This window comes from Pygoscelis adeliae, unplaced genomic scaffold, assembly GCF_000699105.1.
Source record: "Pygoscelis adeliae isolate BGI_AS28 unplaced genomic scaffold, ASM69910v1 Scaffold16, whole genome shotgun sequence".
Taxonomy (NCBI): Eukaryota; Metazoa; Chordata; class Aves; order Sphenisciformes; family Spheniscidae; genus Pygoscelis; species Pygoscelis adeliae.
In genome coordinates this window covers 3,669,491-3,689,044 of record NW_008825162.1, presented here as the reverse complement: position 1 = coordinate 3,689,044, position 19,554 = coordinate 3,669,491, and the positions used below count along the sequence as shown (strand labels likewise).

Here is a 19,554-nt window from a genome sequence, read left to right as displayed (position 1 = left end):
TCAAATACCGCCCTATTTGTATGTTAATGTTAAGTTTGTCTGTGTGTCATTTTAAATATTTAGAATGTTATTTTGTATGTCTTCCACTAGTAAGTGATAATAATAGCAGTTAAACTTAAGGATTTTTACTTCTCCTTTGCAGTGCACTATTTTAGTGCCATCTAACTTATTAGGGAAAAACTGAGATGAGTTTATTTTAAGATAAGAATGTAAAATGAGCACATTTACTGTTTTTTTTAAACATTTTCTTTTTTTTTCCCCCTTTTTTTTTGGCCAAGTCGTATCATGGGGTGGTCATGAATAGAAAGTTTTAGGACAGGTGGAATGAACAGGCCACACATTTGATTGGAAGTGCTTTTAAGAAGCAACACTGTTAGTTAAATTGTGTTTTTCAAAATTAGCAGAGATGTTTTTATCTGTAAGCTGTAAAACAGAAGCCTTGTGTAATAACTGAGGTTTGAAGGGAGCATAGTCTAATTAATTTTACCTGGAAAGGTCATTGCACAGCAGGAGATTGTTGCCTGGATATTCTTGATTCTGTCTCTTTGGAAATGGGTCAGTGTATATTCCAACACGAAGCTTTGGGTTTTGTCTTGCTTACATTGCAATCTTCCGTGGTTGAGGCATGCATGTAATCTTCTAATCTTCACTGTCTGGTGAGGCTTACGCTCATGCACCAAGTATGAGAGGATCTAATGTAGAGCGTCTCTGCCCCTATATTGCTGCTGCTGCTGCTGCTGCTCACTTCTGAATACAGAAAAATGGTACTGGGAAGACTCCTCCCTGCTCCAGGGGCAGCAAGATGGAATTCTGCATAGGGCAACATGTGTTAGAAGTTTCTCCCATCAGCACTGACAGTACTTCTGAGGCAGGAAGACAGCTCCATCTTTTTGCTCTGCCACTTATTATTTCTCCTTGGTGTACTTCAGAAGCACATTTTTATCCAAGCACGGTCTTACTGCATTTTTGACATCAGATAACTGTGGATGTTTTTAGGAGACTTGTGTAAGTTGTTCACTGTAGTTGCAGGCACTTACTCTCATATTTCTCTTTCCATGTCTCCTTTCTTGAACTCTTTATTTCACATACCACAAGAAAGAAGGGGATTCCTCAATTTTTATAGAAGCCAAAGCATTTGGAGGGAAAGAATTTTAATTCCCATCTCTGAAAGCATTTATTCTAAAAAATAAATAATTTCTTCATTATATCCTGACTCAAATTAATGCTAATGACAGTAGCTTACAGCATCTGCTGTCTGGGAGATAAGCTGGTAACCATCAGCACTCAGAATGCCAATTTATATGCAATTCAGTGGGTCCATGCAGTAGTTTACAAGCCTGAAAAGTGTCAGTATCTTTTCTTGATCCTGTGTCTTTGGTCTTTTTTTTTACAAACTGTCTGAAAACTCTGGGGCCCAGTGAAAATAGCATGCAGTGGCGATCTAGTAATTCATCCACCTTCAGATGGGTGAACAATGTAATAAACCTTGCAGAAAATAATCTATTAACTCCAAGCAGACTATGCGACTGTTCAACGTCTGTTTTCTGCAAGTGAAGCTCCACTTGACAGGTCTACTTGTCACCAATAACACCAACACTCTCCAGATTCTTGAGTTAAGAAGGTAGAAAAACACTTCAGGTTCACACAGGTTTGTTAGGGAATTAAGCTTGTCAGGTTATATTTTTGTGTCATTTGTAGACAAATATGGTGTGCTTTCCCTTCAGTCTTTATTTTTATGGTTTCTACTTGCTTTGAGAAGTAATCACTTCGGGTTACAGAGATTCAGGTAGTGCCAGAGATTCTCATGAAATAACTCATCATTAATTGTACACAAACTTCACAACTGCTGCTGCTCTCACAAAGTGCACTACAGGAATAGGTAGGGGAAAGAAAGCTCAAAAAACTTATTTTGATGACCTCCTGCTTATCTGCTTCAAGTGGTTGCTTTTCCTTCTTTATGAGAAAACCCTAGGTTTTAAAAAGCTGTTAAGACACTTGTTTCCAATTTACAGAATTTGGGTGGTGGGAGGGGGAAGCTGATGCAAGAATACCATTTCAAAGTTCTGTATTAGTTGCCAGTATATGTTGGCAATAACCTCGGCCTTTCTGAAGCTTGCTAGAAATAGGATTTGGAAAGCTCTCTTTCTTCACCCTTTCATAAACAGGATTGATTTATCTCAGTATCTAATTCCTAACTCTCGTGGGAGCAAGATGAATTAGGTGTTTGAAATTTCATTTTGTTCTTGTTGCTTGAAGGACAAATGCCTGCAGTTTCACATTGTAAGGGAAAGTAATTTTTCATTAGTGGAATTGAAGGAGAGCAGATATATAACAAATACATTTAAGAAATGAATCTTTTTAATCCCCTGCTGTCAATCCAGGATCTGTTGTTCAGACCTCCATTTCAAGTTTCTGGATCTGAAACGGCTGTATTGTTTACCCAAGCTTAACCTATTGCTCTCTGACTTGGGACAGATTCTTTCTGGCTAACGTTTGCTCTGTTTACCACCCTCTTTCACAGGAAGCTGAATGGTTGATCACCATTGGGAATTTACTATTGCTTCACTTTGTTCATAGAACAGCCAAAGTCATTTTGACAGATATGTAAAGACAAATTCAGTTCTGCTGAGACATCATTGTTGAATGGCACTTACATCACGATCTGACTAATAAACAACTTAACCTAAAGCGTTTGATCAGATAAGCTTCTAAACAAGTAACTGCTTATTAATTTTCTAAGTTGTAATAATGGGTTATAATTAATGGTATAAATCCATGCACAAGTTAGAGCAATAACAGTTACCTGGTTAAAACAACAGAAGAATGAGCTCCGAATCTCTATTTCTGTGTACAAGTTATTTGGCCAAGATTTTATTTTCACATGATTGGTATGTGTTCACTTCACTAGTACATTAGGGCTTTTGACAGAAGGCAGTGCTAGTGTACGTCTCTGTAAATACTAATTTTTCAGTGTGAAAGCAATGCTTTGTTGGAAATAAATAAGCAAACATCAAGCTGGCACATACATTCTGCTTTCACACTGAAGACTCAATGTTTGAAAGAATAGGTTTCAATATAAGAATAGTCCTAATGGGGGGGTTATATTTTTCATCAGCATTTTTGTCTGTTTGCCATTGCCATTTGATCAGGAAACTTTGGGGGAAAATCAGCTGATGACAGGAACGGTGAGTTAAACATCGCAAATATTGGAGATGATTTTTGTTGTTTTATTTTTTGTATAAAACATATACTCTGCACTTTACCCTTCTTAAGTTAGGAAAAAAATGCATTTGACAGTTTTTACTATTGTGAGTTATATTGTCTATTTTTAAAATGTCTGCATCAGCAGTTTGAAAATATCTTGAAATTATTCCCTCTGCTGTAGAATACTGTGTAGACTGTAGCGTGCATGGTTTTATTTCTGATTCTTTGCTCAGAGGTATGTAAATGTCCAAATGCTTTTTGTAAATGAGAAGGGTTTATTTTTACATGCCTTTATCAAGTGTGGTTTTTTTCTTTTTGTTGTTTGTTTGCATATTTCTTCTAGGTTAAAAAGTTGTTGTATCATCTCAGGGAAGCAGTAGCCTGTTGTGGGTTTCTTGGAGCAGCAACTCAAAACAATAATGAGCAGATGATACCAGTTAAACAGTGTCTGGCAGACAACGTCATCACAGTGGCAACACCGCAGGAGCAACATCAGAGAGCAGGGACTTTTGTGTTCCCAAGTCAGCGGGAAACATGCCCAGTATCTCAGCTGCCGAAGTGGCTGCAGTTTCTACATAGATCTCTATAGAACTTGTAGCCATGTCTGTTAGTGCAACAGAGAATGATCCTCCTAGATTCTTCGTGGGTGGAGAAGATGGAGAAGAATTACTGGATTCAGCCAGATCTACAGGTTACGAACACTTCTATGACCACGGGGAAGAAGAGGAGGAAGAGTATGACTCTGTATGTACTGTAGGGGCATGTGTGTGCTATTCTGTATGTTCTCTAGTATTATTTTACTCAGAAATGGCATTAGATCACAAAAGTCTAATACTGAAATGGTGTTCTGAATTGGGAAGCTGTTCATATTCAGGTAGTGATCTGTCAGTTATGTTCGGAAGTGCAGCACACTTGAAAAGTAAGTATACCTTGAACTTTGAAGCAGATATGCTGGACGTTAATACAGAGTTTCAGGGCAGCTGAGGTTGATGTGCCAACTTTGCAGACTTGATTTGGATTCTGGGAATGAGCTTGGTGGCATAAGCCTTCATTTTATTTATTTGGATAATTAGTAGCAAAAAAATGATGGAGAGTTTTTCTCTTGTGTCTGTTGTCAGCTGCTGCAGGGTTAACTTTTGGTTTTTCAGTTTGAACAGACTCAACGTTTCTTTTTTCATCTTACTGTTGTTTTCATTAAGATCTGACATGTTTTCATTCTTCCTTGTCTTGGTGTATAGAAAGTGCGTGCTAAATCAATCTTAAGTTTTACCTTAGTTTATTATCCTTGCAGAGGGTTCTGAATTGTATTTTAGCACTTTGCTTACCAATTTTTAGTTTGTTTAAAACAAACTCTTAATTTTATTATGCATGAGTCGTTATGTCATTTTTTTAGCTGTTTTTTTGCTGTTCTTTTAGTCTGTAACATTTCACTTTAGGGAATAGTCAGATTAAATTTTCACTGATTGCAAGCATGTCTAAAGAATTTAAATGCAAGGAAGTGTTAATAAAACACTTCACCATGATTAAAAGTAACTTAGAAATGCAGAGAAGTAGTGCAAAATTAGCAGCTCAGACAGCTCAATTCAGTCAGTGTATTTTAGCAAGGGAAGGTAATTGGCTATGTTTTAAAAGAACAGTTAAGTTGAAATAAAGGATTGCTCTGGGTGGTTTGGTTTTGTTTCTTTTTAAACAGAGGAGTAGGCTGACTGTTGCACTTAGGAATACCACTGGGGGAAAGAAATTTTTAAAGGCTTATAACATGAAAGCAAACATAGAGTATACAGAAGAAAAGTGAAACTGTCTGTGCACAAAATAGCTCAGAAATCTAGAATAGTGTTTTCTGGTTTAGTTTTCATAGTTCACTTGTAATATTAGGTAATAAGATGAGAAGCCTTGTGACTACTAAGTAGATGTAGAAAAATTAAATAGTTTAAAAATGAATTGCTAGTTAATTTCTGAGTAAGCCATAAGTATGATTTCATTCAGATTTGATATTTCTGACTTAGATTTTGATCCTGTGTATTTGTTTCCGATACGGTACTCACAAAAAGTAATGTAGAGCTATTGAACAGTTTCATTTGTTGAGGCATTTTTCATAAGGATGCAGCGCGGCATGGTGTCATGCTGCATTTTGTTACCTGCTAGCAATTTACCTGATTAAATTAAAAGTAGTACGTGAATTTTAACAGAAAATGTCTGTTCTAGTATTGTGCTGCTAAAACCTTGTTGTGTTCTGAGAAAACTTAAAAATAATAATTGCTTTTTTCCCCCCCACTTCAGCCACCAGAAAGACAAATCGCAGTTGGGATTTGTTCAATGGCTAAGAAATCTAAGTCCAAACCAATGAAAGAAATTCTTGAACGCCTCTCCATGTTTAAGTACATAACTGTGGTAATATTTGAAGAGGATGTTATTTTGAATGAGCCAGTAGAAAACTGGCCTTTATGTGACTGTCTCATTTCTTTTCATTCTAAAGGTAAATCTTCTAATAATACCATAAATATTCTTGATATCTAAATAACTAGTTTGAGGGTCGTCTTATTTTTTTTTGTCTTGTAGTTTTATTGGATTTTCCTAGGAAGCAATTCATTTATCTTCTTTAGTATAATACAACTGACTTTTAAAATGCAAGCTTTTTAAATGATACTGTTTTCATTGCTTGAGAAAGCCCTGTCTGACATGGTATTTAAAATAGCTGTTCCACTGGTAAATATTTGTGGAGCCAGTGGAAATGGCGATCTAATACTTACTTGGTGCAGTAACTGTGAAGGCATGCTACTTTCTCAATGGGAGTTGTGTCTCTGGCCACTCGTTCATGTATCTCTGCTAATATCTAGGGCTTTTTGTGGGGCTGGGCAGTGAGCCAAAGATGAGAAGATTGAAGTAAAAAATCATATTTTCAGGCAGAGGTAATAAAAGCCTTAGTTCTGGCCCTGTGGAAGCGGAGGGCATGTGGAGTGAGGCGGAGGGAATTGGAGACAGGTCAACTACTTTTAGCAGCCTGTACTGAAATTATGCTGTAGTTTCATGATTGTCTTAAGCTGATGTTACGTGTGTCTATAGTTGAGGGAGCATCCTCCCACTTCAGCCATATCTCTGGTTGTACTCTAAAGCTTGAATATGAAGGTGCCAAACTATTCACTGGTGTTGTGTCTTGTAGTTTTAATTTTTTTGCCGTAATAAATATTTTAGGATTTCCACTGGACAAAGCAGTTGCCTATGCAAAACTCAGGAATCCATTCATAATCAATGACTTGAATATGCAGTATCACATACAAGACAGGTAAGTAACACTAATTACATGTAAACAGCAAACTACTTTTAAGTTGGAGACTGAGAATCTGTTGGTATTGCATAACAACAGTTCCAGTGTATTGTACAGTAGTCTAAATAAAATTACAGTGAATGTTATGTTTTATTAATGTATGCATAGTTTTATGGGATATGTCTTTAGGTGTGTTTTTTCTTTTGCTGCTTTTATAATTGATACGTCTGAAGATTTAACAAGGTAGAACTTTGGTGATACGTTTGTGTAAAGCTTAGCAAATAAAGAAGTTTATGCTCTGAAAATAAGTACAGCATAGCTATGTATAGCAACTGTGCAGCCTCCTATAATTGTGGAATTCATGTGACTTACTAAAGGTCTTTTTTTCTGTGAAGTGGATACTTAACAGAAGTTGTTGGTATTCAAAGATCATGTGGTTATTCAAAGTGAATTTTCTTTTGGGGCTGCAATCATGCATAACAAATATTAACAAAACAATAGTGAGCAAAATACATAAATATTGGAGCCTTCTGAACAGTGAGCAGACTTGCTATTTTGGATGCCTGCAGTTGCTGTCCTGTATAAACTTTTTCAGCCCTTCATGTTAATAATCTCCTTTAACAAGAGAATCGTTCTATGTAAATTGCTGTTGCACTGCTAGAGTGGAGAGGACAGCACTGGCATAGCAAATCACATTTTTATTGATATTGATGAGATCACTGCAAAGGTACAGCTGTGTCAGTGACCTTTAAAGCATTATATTAATAAGTACAGTATTATATATGTAATCTTATCCTGTGTGATTTAAAAAAATAAATTGTCTGTATTTTTCTCCTCCCTTACTCGTGGACTGTAAAATACAAATATTGGCAGAATTTGCTGTCTTACTGTGCAACTTTTGTTCTTTTCTTCTAGGAGAGAAGTATATGGTATTCTTAAAGCTGAAGGCATTTTACTTCCTCGCTATGCAGTTCTGAACCGTGATCCAAACAATCCCCAAGGTAAAAACTGATGCCTAAAGTATCAACCATTGGCATCTCTTTGTTTCCACTGGAGAACAGTACATACATAGTGGAAAGCTAAATTTCACTTGCTAGACAATTAATTCATTGGTGCAGAGGTTGATTTCTCCTCCAGTGTTCAAAGTATTGTTGTGGATTAACCAGTACTGGCTGTGGGGGCAGTATGTGAAACAGAAAAGGTGTTGAGGCTGTTTAAGCACTGTTCAGCAGTAACTAAAACATCAAGACTGTTTTGGTCACGAATTCAAAACATAGTAACATACTAGCTGCTGTGAAGAAAATTAACTCCATCTCAGACAAAGGCAGTATAAGCATGCATCTGAAAAGCATGATTCTGAAACCCGGGGTCATAATCCTCTTACAGCCATCATAGAACAAGTAGAATATAAGGGCCTCCAAACTCAAACCGAGATTCTAATATGTCACCAGAGAGCAGCATTCATGATGTTACATTACCCCCAATAATTAGTAATTTTACTTAGTAAAGTAATATTGACAGAAACAAGTCAGGCTATTGAATACTTTACCTTCTAAGTACAAGCAACCATGTAGGGGAAGTCTAGTCCAGACAGATCTGCAGATGATACACTCTGAATGTAAATTGGAATTAATTTTTTCTGTACCTGAAAACAAATGAAACAGCTTTTTCTACTGAAATGAAAACTTACAGCAACAATAGGAGCTTGCAATGACAAGTCAAAACACAAGAGATAAGAAAAAATAAAGAAAATTGAAGTATTACTGTGGTGCAGCTCTTAAGAGGTAGGCAATTTTAGGTTAAAATGTCTGCGTAATCTAGGGGGAAAAGGACTCATTTGTGCTACAAAAGTCAAGTAAAAGCAGTTGCATGCAGCCAACCAGTAGAGAAAAGATTCCTGATCCCTGGATTCCAGAGGACCTAATCCTCTGTGCAAGGGGCATCAATCACACAGTATGAGACAGTTCTCAGCCTATTAAAAGTACTATTGCACCTGGCACCACACCATGTTCACTGTCCACCTGCCATCTCCCTGATATTTCAGAGAAAGGCACTAAAGAAAGAGACAAACAGCCCTACGCCCTGTCTTCAAAACATTTCCAAAAAAATACCAGCCATGCAAGCTTATGCATCTGTAGGAGACGATTTCCTGTCTGACACTGAGGGAATCAACAGAAATCCTGGAACACAGTATTGAAGTAACATAATATAGATGTGGTACAGCAGACATGTTCAGCACATGATCATCAAGTCTTTGTGTAGTCAGTAACAAATCAGTGAACCAAAAATGTATATAATTTTTTTATTTCAACCTACAAAATTACCCCAAATCTCTAATCATTTCATTCCATGAATATATTATTACATCTCTGTTGTTCGCACTGTTTCTTCAGAATGCAACTTGATTGAAGGAGAAGATCATGTGGAAGTGAATGGAGAAGTTTTCCAAAAGCCTTTTGTAGAAAAGCCAGTTAGTGCTGAGGACCACAATGTTTACATTTATTATCCAACATCTGCTGGGGGTGGAAGCCAGAGGCTCTTTCGAAAGGTGAGGGTACTAAAGCTATTGAAAAGTTACAGATATCTAACAGAATTGCAGAGTAATTCTGTCCTATCCACGTGTTAGCTGGGACCTGTTCTGTCACGTCCTGCTTGTGTAGGAGTAGTGACATATCAGAGAAATTAATTTCAGGAGAACATGTAGATTGAATGAAGACCCTTGTTCCTTGCAGTAGATCGTCATCCACTGCAGATTCTTATAGGTAAAAGAAGCTACATATCTACATATGTGCATACATACACTATCCACGCAGTTCTAGAATCTTATAAAAATCTTTTGGGAACGATCAAAACCTACTTACTTCATATGGTACAGGAAGTGTTTTCTCAGTACAAGTGTGTTATTTTAAGGAGTTTTAAAGTTTCTCATGCAGTAGCTTACGAGTTTATTAATAGAAAAATATTCATTTCAGATTGGCAGCAGAAGCAGTGTTTATTCCCCTGAAAGCAGTGTGAGAAAAACAGGCTCCTATATTTATGAGGAATTCATGCCTACAGATGGCACTGATGTGAAGGTATGACAACTGCGTGTTCTTATTTATATTTAGAACAATCAAGTGCTCCAAGAGCCTGTCAGTTTTAAAGATGAAAGTATATCTTTCTGTCAAGGATTAATTTTAATGAAGTTTTGAGAAAGTAAAGAATATAATTCTTATTCTAGCTAAACACAGTACTTGTAGTATAGAGCAGATCTGCTTATGTTGTTGGAATCAAGTGCTGGAAGCTTATTACCCAACACATCGTCTTTCTTTTTGTATTGTATTAGTGCCAGAACAGCATATACTTTCCTGTGTAGACAGATAGGTACTGCCTAGGTATTTTGTCTGAAGGTTACAAAGAAATCTGTAATTGAAATAGATTCACCAACTATTTTAGCATTCTAAGATAAATTATATAAAGTTGCAGAAAATAATGCATTGACCTTATCTATAATTATTTTCACGCCTTTGTTCATTTATTTTCTTTACAGATGTAAAGATTAGGTATCATAAAAGAGTGCTAAAATAGAGCAATAACAGAACAGGTGTTAAGCCAGCCATGTACGGAGATTGCTTTCTTTCCCTTTGTGTTAGTTCTGCCTATTTTAAGCCCATCACAAAACGTGAAACAAATGTTCTACAATATGCATGAGAGATCACCGTATTTAGACAAAAAGTGGAGGTTTAGCGAGTGTGAGATCTAATCCAATCTTAGGCCAAAGAGCCCTTTTATCAATTGCAGTCAACTTCTTCCACTTGGTGATACATGAGGGGAATCCTCGTTTTATGTTCTCAGACAAATTCCCCGTTCTTTAAGTTGCTATGTTTTCATGAGCTATACTCTTCAGATGGTTATACTGTGCAACACTTTGCAATAGGTTAATCTGAGTTTATAGACATCTGTGTAAGAGCTTTACAAACTGTTTCCAAAAAGAAAAGTTTCTTGCAACCTGAAGAGATGACTTGAGGGGTGGGGACTATTTTGACTACGTGTTGTACCGTAGTCATCAAGCAGTGGCTGTGGACTTTTTAACACCCCAAATAAATAATGGATTTTCTTCAAGTAACAAGACTGTCAGCTTTATATTAGGCAGCTTCACCCAACTCGCCCTCTTGCCTGAATTGACTAAATTGGCAGTATTTGCAATCATCTGGTTTAATGGAGTACTTTTTTTAATCAAAGCTTAAGAGTTTCATTTTTAATTAAAGTGAGAGTAGCCCATTTTTGAGAGCTGCTGACAAGTCTTTTCTAGCATATGCCCCAATCCTTTCAATGAGCATCAGAACTGCAGCAGAGTAGATAGCACAATCATTGTCTCAAGCACCTGCCTTGTCATGCTAAAACTGGGCAGACCTTTGCTTTGTTTAGTCCTGCCTAAAATATGAAAATATTTTTTAACTTAGTCCTGCAGCCAGAGTTTCATAATCAAGTAAACCAAAATAATTCTCAAATTAATCTACTCTCCAAGTTCTGCAGATGTTTTGGAGAGGAAAACATTATTCTTTACCTCTGTACCCCATAATTAAGAAATTAATTTTTATTCATCAAGTTTTATAATTACTATTTTTCTTTACCTGCACTCCAGCTGTTTTCTCCTCTTGCTTTATCCTAGGTTGTCAGTAAATGGTGGGTGTTCTGTGAAGGCAGAGAATGCCATTGAGGAAGGTACTTCAGAGTGACCTTATTTATGATGAAAGCAGCTAGTGTCTTCTGAAGTCACCTTTGAGATAAATTTAGCAAGATGTATGCATATATGTAATGTAATTTGATTACACTGAATCAAGAGTTCCTATTTTTCAATAAAGGTGTACACAGTAGGTCCGGATTATGCTCATGCTGAAGCCCGGAAGTCTCCAGCTCTGGATGGCAAGGTAGAACGAGATAGTGAAGGAAAAGAAGTGAGATATCCAGTCATCTTGAATGCAAGAGAGAAGTTAATTGCTTGGAAAGTATGCCTTGCCTTTAAAGTAAGCTGATTACTTTCCTATCTGATCAAACATTTAGTGTTAATCAATTGTTTATTACGTGAAACTTCTGCAGGGTTTTAGTGCACAGGGCCAGCAGTGATAATTGCTGCAGAACTCCTAGGAAGGTGAAAAGTTGAACTTCCACATCCACATCTTTTTTTAATCTAGAAGAATTTTTCCTTTAATGCATTGAAAAGTTCTGGATGGGTTGCTTATGTTGCATAAGTTTCCTGGATTCACACGTGGCTATCGTGCTTTGCTAGTCCACAGCGTATCTGTTCTATGTGTAATATGTTCACACATTTTGTTAATGGTTTCTAAGTTAGCAAAACACAATTTCAGTAGTCAAGTTTTTGTAACTTTTGTTACCTGATGTTTACACTGGGCCCGATTAAATGTTAATTTGGTACTGACATGACTAGGTTTTCTTTATTTGAAGTGCTTGATAGTTTCCATTTTTTTATAGTTTTAAGATTCCTTTGTTCAAAACTTCATTCACTCTCTTACCCTCCTTTCACCTGTCTTATTACAAGACTGTCTTTCAGTCTGTCTTATTACCTCTGTGTAACTATGATGGCATTCTGGAGCCTGTAGGGTGTGAACCTCTATCACCTAGCAAAGTGGGCTTTGAGATCTAAAAAAGTAATCTGTTGAAATAGCATCTTGTATCCTGTACTAATAATGTCAATATTATGTCAATGTCAAAACTATCTTGTCAAATTTAAATTTGGACAAAAATTTTTGTATCTGTATTTTGTCATTTCTTGCCTGCCACCCTTAAAAACTATGCATAGGGGGAAGCCACTGTCAGAAAGGGGAATTTGTAGGCCCATCATTGCTTATGCTGTAAATCTTGAAGGTTAAGTTTGTGCACATGTGACCTTGACCTTCAATACTGATACTACTAGGGATAGGTAGGAAAGGTAAAATCAAGTCAGGGATATAAAGTTAAAAATAGGAAGATGTTTGCATGACATCAGCGAACCTAACATGGAACTGGCAAAAGGTACTAAGTATAAAATCTGTCATATTTTTGAAATGTCTTCAGATGAATACCATGTTAAAATACAAAGTTTATTTAGAACAAGCAATCCTAAGGAAGGTGATCAATGACTTGAACTTTTATTCTTAAAAACAGCAAACAGTTTGTGGTTTTGATTTGCTGCGTGCCAATGGACAGTCCTATGTCTGTGATGTGAATGGCTTCAGTTTTGTGAAAAACTCCATGAAATACTACGATGACTGTGCTAAGATATTGGGGTAAGAGTTTACTGATTTATTTCAGGAGTTTTGCCTCTTCACTCTGTTGTATGTGACTATAGTTTATGTACTACTTACTCCTTATTCCTAAATGAAATATTTAAAATGAAATCACACATAAAATAAGTCATTAAATTAAATAATAAAATAAATAAAATATTACAAAGTGTCCTAAATCAATTAAAAAATCCTAAGTAAATTCCTTATTCCTAAAATCATCCAAAACATCTGAGTCTGAGTGTTTTGTGAACACTTAAAGCTAACTGAATAAGTATTTTGAAAGCCGGATTAAGTTATTAAAGGTAGTTGAAATTTTTTTCAAGTAGAGAAGCACCACTGGACAGTTATGCTTGCTGCTGTTTAATATGTGCCCAAATTAATGTACATTGTCCTTGATCTGAAGCTGCTGAATACTTTTATATTTGTGGATTTCATACTGGTAAATCCAAAGTGGTGTAGTATCAAGGTGTCTTCCGTCATGCCATCTTCTCTCTGCTACTGGGAGCAAAAAAAGGTATAACAAGGGATCAAACAGAATTGGGTAGTGAACTCTATGCCAGTGAAATGTTGCCCTCAGAGTAGGCTGATCCCCTTTTGGTCAGTTCAACTGGCTTTACAGTAAGATTGCACTGATGAGATACAGCATGACTTTCTGCATTACCAAATGCTCTAGGGTCTTATTAAATGGAGGAATAGCTAAGCTGAAATCATAGGTAACAACTATAGTCCTGTTGTTTTAGGCCACTTTTTGAGTTAGAGTTACAATTCTCAGACCCATTTTGATATCTCTTTATTCAAATTGTTGTAGCTGTTCAATTCTCTGGAAAAAAGTTATCTCATCATTTTTTCTTTATGCTTTATTCCTTAAGGTAATACATTGCAGTGTTAAGTAACAGCAGATTTTTCTCGAGCTTTTCAGAAATTAAATTTTGGCTTATGCTACTTTTAAGATGCACAATTTTTTCCATCAGTGTTACTGCTTCTTATGCAGATATTAATCTGAAGTTCAGTATATTTGATTAAATACTTGGGAAACAGAACGTTAGCAAGATTTAACAACCTTCTGTAGGTGGAGGCAGTGTTATCGTTTTGTAGTTATGACCAGAGACTTTACCTGTTTTTCCAGTTCTATCACAGAAACTTTTGAGAAATTACCACTAAAGGTACCAGTTACTCTTTGATGAGGACGGCTTGCTGATTATCGGGGACTTTCAGTTAGGCAATGGAGTCAGGTATCTGAATATTTAAATGAACAAGACTAAATCATATCCCAGGAACTCTTTTAGGAACTGGAGTTCAAAAACTGAGGTTTCTTAGAAATCCAGGGCCATTAGGCTAATGTTGTCTCTGTAGCAGTTGTAGTAGCTTTAAATTGTTGTTTAAGTAGGTTTTTATTATACAATTAAAAGAAAAATATGCATCTAGAGACTCATGACCACTAGTACTCTAAAACCATGATGATAAAAATGCATGTATATGTTGTCTATTTGGTTTGGAGTTTGTATGTGTTGTGTAAGCTGTGCTTTAAACTTAGTGGTTTTTTTTCTTTTTAACCCCTTTTTAGAAATATCATAATGAGAGAACTTGCTCCCCAGTTTCAGATACCATGGTCGATTCCTTTGGAAGCTGAAGACATCCCTATTGTGCCAACCACCTCTGGAACAATGTAAGAAAACAGTAGCTACACCTGAATTGTGCAAACTCCTAATGTGACTTTTGTGTGAATATTTTTTTCTCTTCACAAGGTGTGCCCACTTTGGCCTATGAACGCTTGTTTTGTGTGATGAAAACAAGGAAGGAATCACAATTGCTATGCCAGCAATCAGAGTTTCTGATCCTTAGTCAAGCTGAGTATAGAACAGCAGATTTTCAAGTGTAGCGTCTTTTATGCATAGCTTCCTTCACTGCTAATCATTGTTCCAGCACCAACTTAATATGCGCTTCTAATAAACATGCTTTGTCATTTAATAAACCTCAAAATCGTTGTTTTAAAAACTACTTAAAATAGATACTCTGTAGTTACTGAAGTCTTAAAATCAATATTTATATTTTATATCTTACATCATTTTCAGTTAACCTTATATTCTTGCATATCCTTCCATCACTTCCGTAGTTATGTCAGATAACTAGGACTTTGTCAATTGTCTTGATTCATGGTGGTTTTAATATTAAATAAAAGACCCTCATATATAGAATTGTGAAATACAACTCTCTTGAAATTTCAGGATGGAGCTTAGATGTGTTATAGCTGTAATACGCCATGGGGACCGAACACCAAAACAAAAAATGAAAATGGAAGTAAAACATCAGAAGTAAGTAGTATCTTGGTAAAAATGAGTTTGGGTGTTTTAGAGCAGAGCTCACTTCTTGGGGATGTGCAAGCAATGAATTGAGCAGGAATTGCATCATACAAGTTGTTTTTTGTTTTGTTTTGTTTTCTTTTAAATCTAACTGATGTTGCAGCTAATTAACAAGCATGCACCTCTCTTTCTAACAGGACTGTCAAATTACTTGTGCAGACTTCCTTCATCACATGCTGTGCTTGTGAACAGTCCTGCTTGTTCTTAATGAAGACGCATTTGACTCTATAGATGTCTTTATTCAAAATAATGCAGCAGAGAATATTTCTGGTTCACCATTTGACTCTGACTTCTGCCTCTCTTTTTGTCATAACTGTTCTTGAGTGAGCTGTCATCTTACTGCACCACCTTTTTGTCTTTTACTTTTGGCAAAGTTTGATGAGACTGAATTTCTGGTAGATACCTTCTTTATGTTAGCATTCATAAAGTGCCTTACGTAATTGGCCTGGAATTAAGTGCAATTTCGGTAAAAAGTAATTATTTGTTTCAGGACTAGATTCTTGCATTCAGAGATATATGCTGTAAATGTGTAGGACTGCTCGTTTGGTATTTTTGGTCCCTACTTCTGCTCAGGATCATTCTTGACGATTAAGAATTGATATAGCTGTATATTCGAATACTATGTCATTTGAAATATAGAATAGCTTCCTTTTTTTTTTTTTTTTTTTTTTTGACACTTAGCCGGTCAGTAAGAGAACATTTTTAGTGCTCTGATTTCTCTGATATGTTGAAGACTTTCTTAGGAAATTTGATTTGAATAAAGGTTGGTTTGACCTGTGTAGTGAAAAGCTTAACATGCTTCTTAAATGGTGTAAAGGTGCTAATTTCAGACAGCTTTAAGTTTAAGAGCCACTTGTTCAAGTAATATTTTAACTTATTAACTGTGTTTTTTAATCAATATTCTTTCTTTTAAAGGTTTTTTGATCTCTTCGAAAAATGTGATGGATATAAATCTGGAAAACTAAAACTGAAAAAACCAAAACAGTTGCAGGCAAGTTTGTCTTTATTTTCTTGCTGTGGTATTTTGTAAGTAGAATTATTTATTTAAGTAAATCCTACGTTTCTTTTCTTCAGGAAGTGCTTGATATAGCAAGGCAACTCCTTGTAGAACTTGGGCAAAACAATGATTCTGAAATTGAAGAAAGTAAAGCAAAACTTGAACAGCTGAAGACTGTGTTAGAAATGTAAGTGTCTAAATTTCAGGCTCCATAGTAACAAAGTTGTATCTGCTACTTTGACCTGTTTGACCAGTAACTGCTTGGATTGCAATGGTTATCAAATATGTAATGATATATTAATTCAAGCATAAGGGTTATCAAGAGAAAGGATGTGTTTGACATTATGAAGGAGAACTGGGCCATTACTCTGCTTTTTCTCCTTTTTAATTGAACTTACTGCTTTATTTAGTGTCTCAGTATACTTTCTACATGAAAAAGTTACTTTCTTTGATCAAAAATTTTATCTTCTTGCATGTTTTTAAACTTAAAGTATTTGAGCGCAGGGTCTGCTTCTTGCAGTGTGTGACATAATGAAGTCTGATGGAGCCAGTAAGAACTTTCACCATGTGTACTGTTTACTCGCAGCAAACTTGGAGGATTACAGATAAATAAGGCTTTGTATATTAAGCCTGAAATATTTAATAATTAAAAAAAAAAAGAAAAACCTAAGGCTTCAAGGTTTGTTAAAGATCTGGGGTCTCAGGACTCTAAATGGTAGTAGATAACTTCAAGTTTAAAAAAATCAGGGCAAAGACAGTTACTATTGAAATTTATGACATTTGTTTGAAATACTGAGTTCTGCTTGAGAACTTAATTGGCTAACAAAATAGTGGCCATCTACACTGCCAGATCAGATTCTGGATACTAATAGCCACTGTAATTGTGGATCTGAATAGATGAATTAGTCGTGCAATCTGCAAATGCTTTTTTTTCTTTTTTTCCCCTTCAGTTTTATGTTTAGTGTTGTGGAAAAAATTAGTAGATAGTATTTTTAAATGTTTCATTATAGAACGGCTGATTTTTCTGTAGTCATTTTATGCTTGTTAAGTTAGGTTTGTTCTAAGCACTGCTTCAATAAATGGTGGTCAAATGCACAAATCAATGACCAGCATAGATTTATTATATCCTGTTACAGGAGCATATCAGGTTTGGAGGAAAATATTTAAAATGCTTCTCTCCCTCTTCCCCTCTTACTTTCCCCTGTTCCTACTTCAGGTATGGGCATTTTTCAGGCATAAATCGCAAAGTTCAGTTAACATATCTTCCTCATGGTTGCCCAAAGACTTCCAGTGAAGAGGAAGGTATTGTATTACTTTTGCACCTAATCACTTAATATCATGTGTGTTTGAATAGTCACGGACTTGTGGTATAACATGTCTTGATGTTAAGAAGAAGGAATATGTTGTTTTGAATGAATGTTTGTGTTGTTGGCAGATATTCAGAGTCTCTTAATCTGCTGAATTATACACCTAAAACTATGTAGTAAATTTGTATTGTAACACTGCTTTTTTGTAACAGAAAAGTAGGGTGAAAAGAACCTTCAGTGATTCACCAAAAAATGGTTTTTTGGGGCCGGGATCGGAAAATCTCACTCAACATTTACAGCTTTTCTGGTCCTTGACCCATGGTTATTGACTGAAATAACTGTAGAGTATTTAGCATCCAATTTGTTTTACATTTTCTGTCTCAATTTACTTTTTGCTTCAGATTGCATGCTAAATTTTTTTCACTTATGTTTTCTCTGTAGTTTAACTACTTCAGGTTTCTCTGTTTAAGTGCCCATTTAGTTCTACAGTTCCATATTTTCTTGATGTTAGAATGCTATTAAAGATTCATAATGTTGAAGACATCCTTTACTGAAGCCCTGCATAGTCCAAATCTTTTTGTTCACATGCAAAAAAAAAAAAAATTATAATATACTTCACTACTAAACTCCTCTTTCTGTATGCAACTAGATAATAGAAGAAATGAGCCATCCCTGCTTCTGGTTCTAAAATGGGGAGGAGAATTGACCCCTGCAGGCAGGGTTCAAGCAGAGGAGCTTGGAAGGGCTTTCAGATGTATGTATCCAGGTGGACAAGGTAAAAAAAAAAAAAAGTCTTGAATGGCATAAATCCCTTTTGAAGATAATCAAGTGCAAAATGAGAGTCTGAGCAAAATGTTTGTTTGGTAGGAGATTATGCTGGATTTCCTGGATGTGGTTTACTTAGATTACATAGCACTTACCGACATGATCTCAAAATCTACGCTTCTGATGAGGGACGAGTTCAGATGACTGCAGCAGCTTTTGCAAAGGTACAATGTGAAATTGTATTTTCAATTCTAAAAATGCTGATGTTCTCAAGTTTGTTTTTTCTTTTGAAGACTGGGGGAGATTTATGGTTTATTAGAGTCCACGGTGTATAATGAGGCTGTGTTTTAAAAGAAATGTATTTTCAAAGCATATTTAGTTCAATGTGAAAAAGTATCCAATTAATGTGCCAAGCATTTGAAGTTCTTTGAGCAGATGCAGACAGGTTTTAATTGCTCAAAGCCCCATCCAACCTGGCCTTGAATGCTTCCAGGGATGGGGCATCCACAACTTCTCTGGGCAACCTGTGCCAGTGTCTCACCACCCTCACAGTAAAGAATTTCTTCCTTAATAACTAATCTAAATCTACCCCCCTTTCAGTTTAAAGCCATTCCCTCTCATCCTGTCACTACACTCCCTGATAAAGGGTCCCTCCCCATCTTTCCTGTAGGCCCCCTTCAAGTACTGGAAGGCCGCAATAAGGTCTCCCCCGAGCCTTCTCTTCTCTAGGCTAAACAACCCCAACTCTCTCAGCCTGTCCTCATAGGGGATGTGCTCCATCCCTCTGATAATTTTCGTGGCGGCCCTCCTCTGGACCCGCTCCAACAGGTCTGTGTCTTTCTTATGCTGAGAACTCCAGAGCTGGACACAGGACTCCAGGTGGGGTCTCATCAGAGCAGAGTAGAGGGGCAGAATCACCTCCCTCCACCTGCTGGCCACGCTTCTTTTGATGCAGCCCAGGATGTGTGATTTGCAACATTTTTAGTTTGCACCTTGCTTATTTGTTTAGGGCTTACTTTCCTCAAATTTTGTCAGATTTCTGTGACAGATTATGCATGTGTATTGGTTAAAGCAGTCATTAGAACTGATTTGAGATAATGTATTCATTTTACATGAGCAAAAATTTTAATTTTCAGTCACTTCAGTGATTTGGACCAGAAGATTTGGAATTCAAAAGGCAACACTTTTCATTGAAACCATCTTTCATTTATTGATTTGTAACTTTATAGAGGAAATTAGAGGGTTTGAAGCTATTAGAAATGTGGAATTAATAAACTACTTTGCATATATTTTAATGGGAAATTTTACAGACTATACATTCATGCTTTTTTTGGAATTAATAGAAGTAGTTTCTTGTAAGTTGTTACAGGAGAATTTTTACTTTGGACCT

The 19,554-nt window shown here is 36.2% G+C and overlaps 1 protein-coding gene across 1 annotated transcript in view; it reads left to right on the top strand.

Moving 5' to 3' along the window:
* Nucleotides 1-3,546: 3,546 nt before the first annotated feature.
* PPIP5K2 (diphosphoinositol pentakisphosphate kinase 2) overlaps nucleotides 3,547-19,554 on the top strand; it is a 41,532-nt gene continuing 25,524 nt past the window's right edge. Inside the window, exons 1-15 of the mRNA XM_009328715.1 lie at nucleotides 3,547-3,948; nucleotides 5,485-5,680; nucleotides 6,397-6,487; nucleotides 7,385-7,470; nucleotides 8,863-9,017; nucleotides 9,442-9,543; nucleotides 11,314-11,475; nucleotides 12,614-12,735; nucleotides 14,300-14,401; nucleotides 14,961-15,047; nucleotides 16,011-16,086; nucleotides 16,170-16,279; nucleotides 17,309-17,394; nucleotides 18,049-18,174; nucleotides 18,267-18,388. Coding sequence (XP_009326990.1) covers nucleotides 3,805-3,948; nucleotides 5,485-5,680; nucleotides 6,397-6,487; nucleotides 7,385-7,470; nucleotides 8,863-9,017; nucleotides 9,442-9,543; nucleotides 11,314-11,475; nucleotides 12,614-12,735; nucleotides 14,300-14,401; nucleotides 14,961-15,047; nucleotides 16,011-16,086; nucleotides 16,170-16,279; nucleotides 17,309-17,394; nucleotides 18,049-18,174; nucleotides 18,267-18,388 — 1,767 coding nt within the window. The 5' untranslated portion in view covers nucleotides 3,547-3,804. The remainder of the gene's footprint in view (nucleotides 3,949-5,484; nucleotides 5,681-6,396; nucleotides 6,488-7,384; nucleotides 7,471-8,862; nucleotides 9,018-9,441; nucleotides 9,544-11,313; nucleotides 11,476-12,613; nucleotides 12,736-14,299; nucleotides 14,402-14,960; nucleotides 15,048-16,010; nucleotides 16,087-16,169; nucleotides 16,280-17,308; nucleotides 17,395-18,048; nucleotides 18,175-18,266; nucleotides 18,389-19,554) is intronic.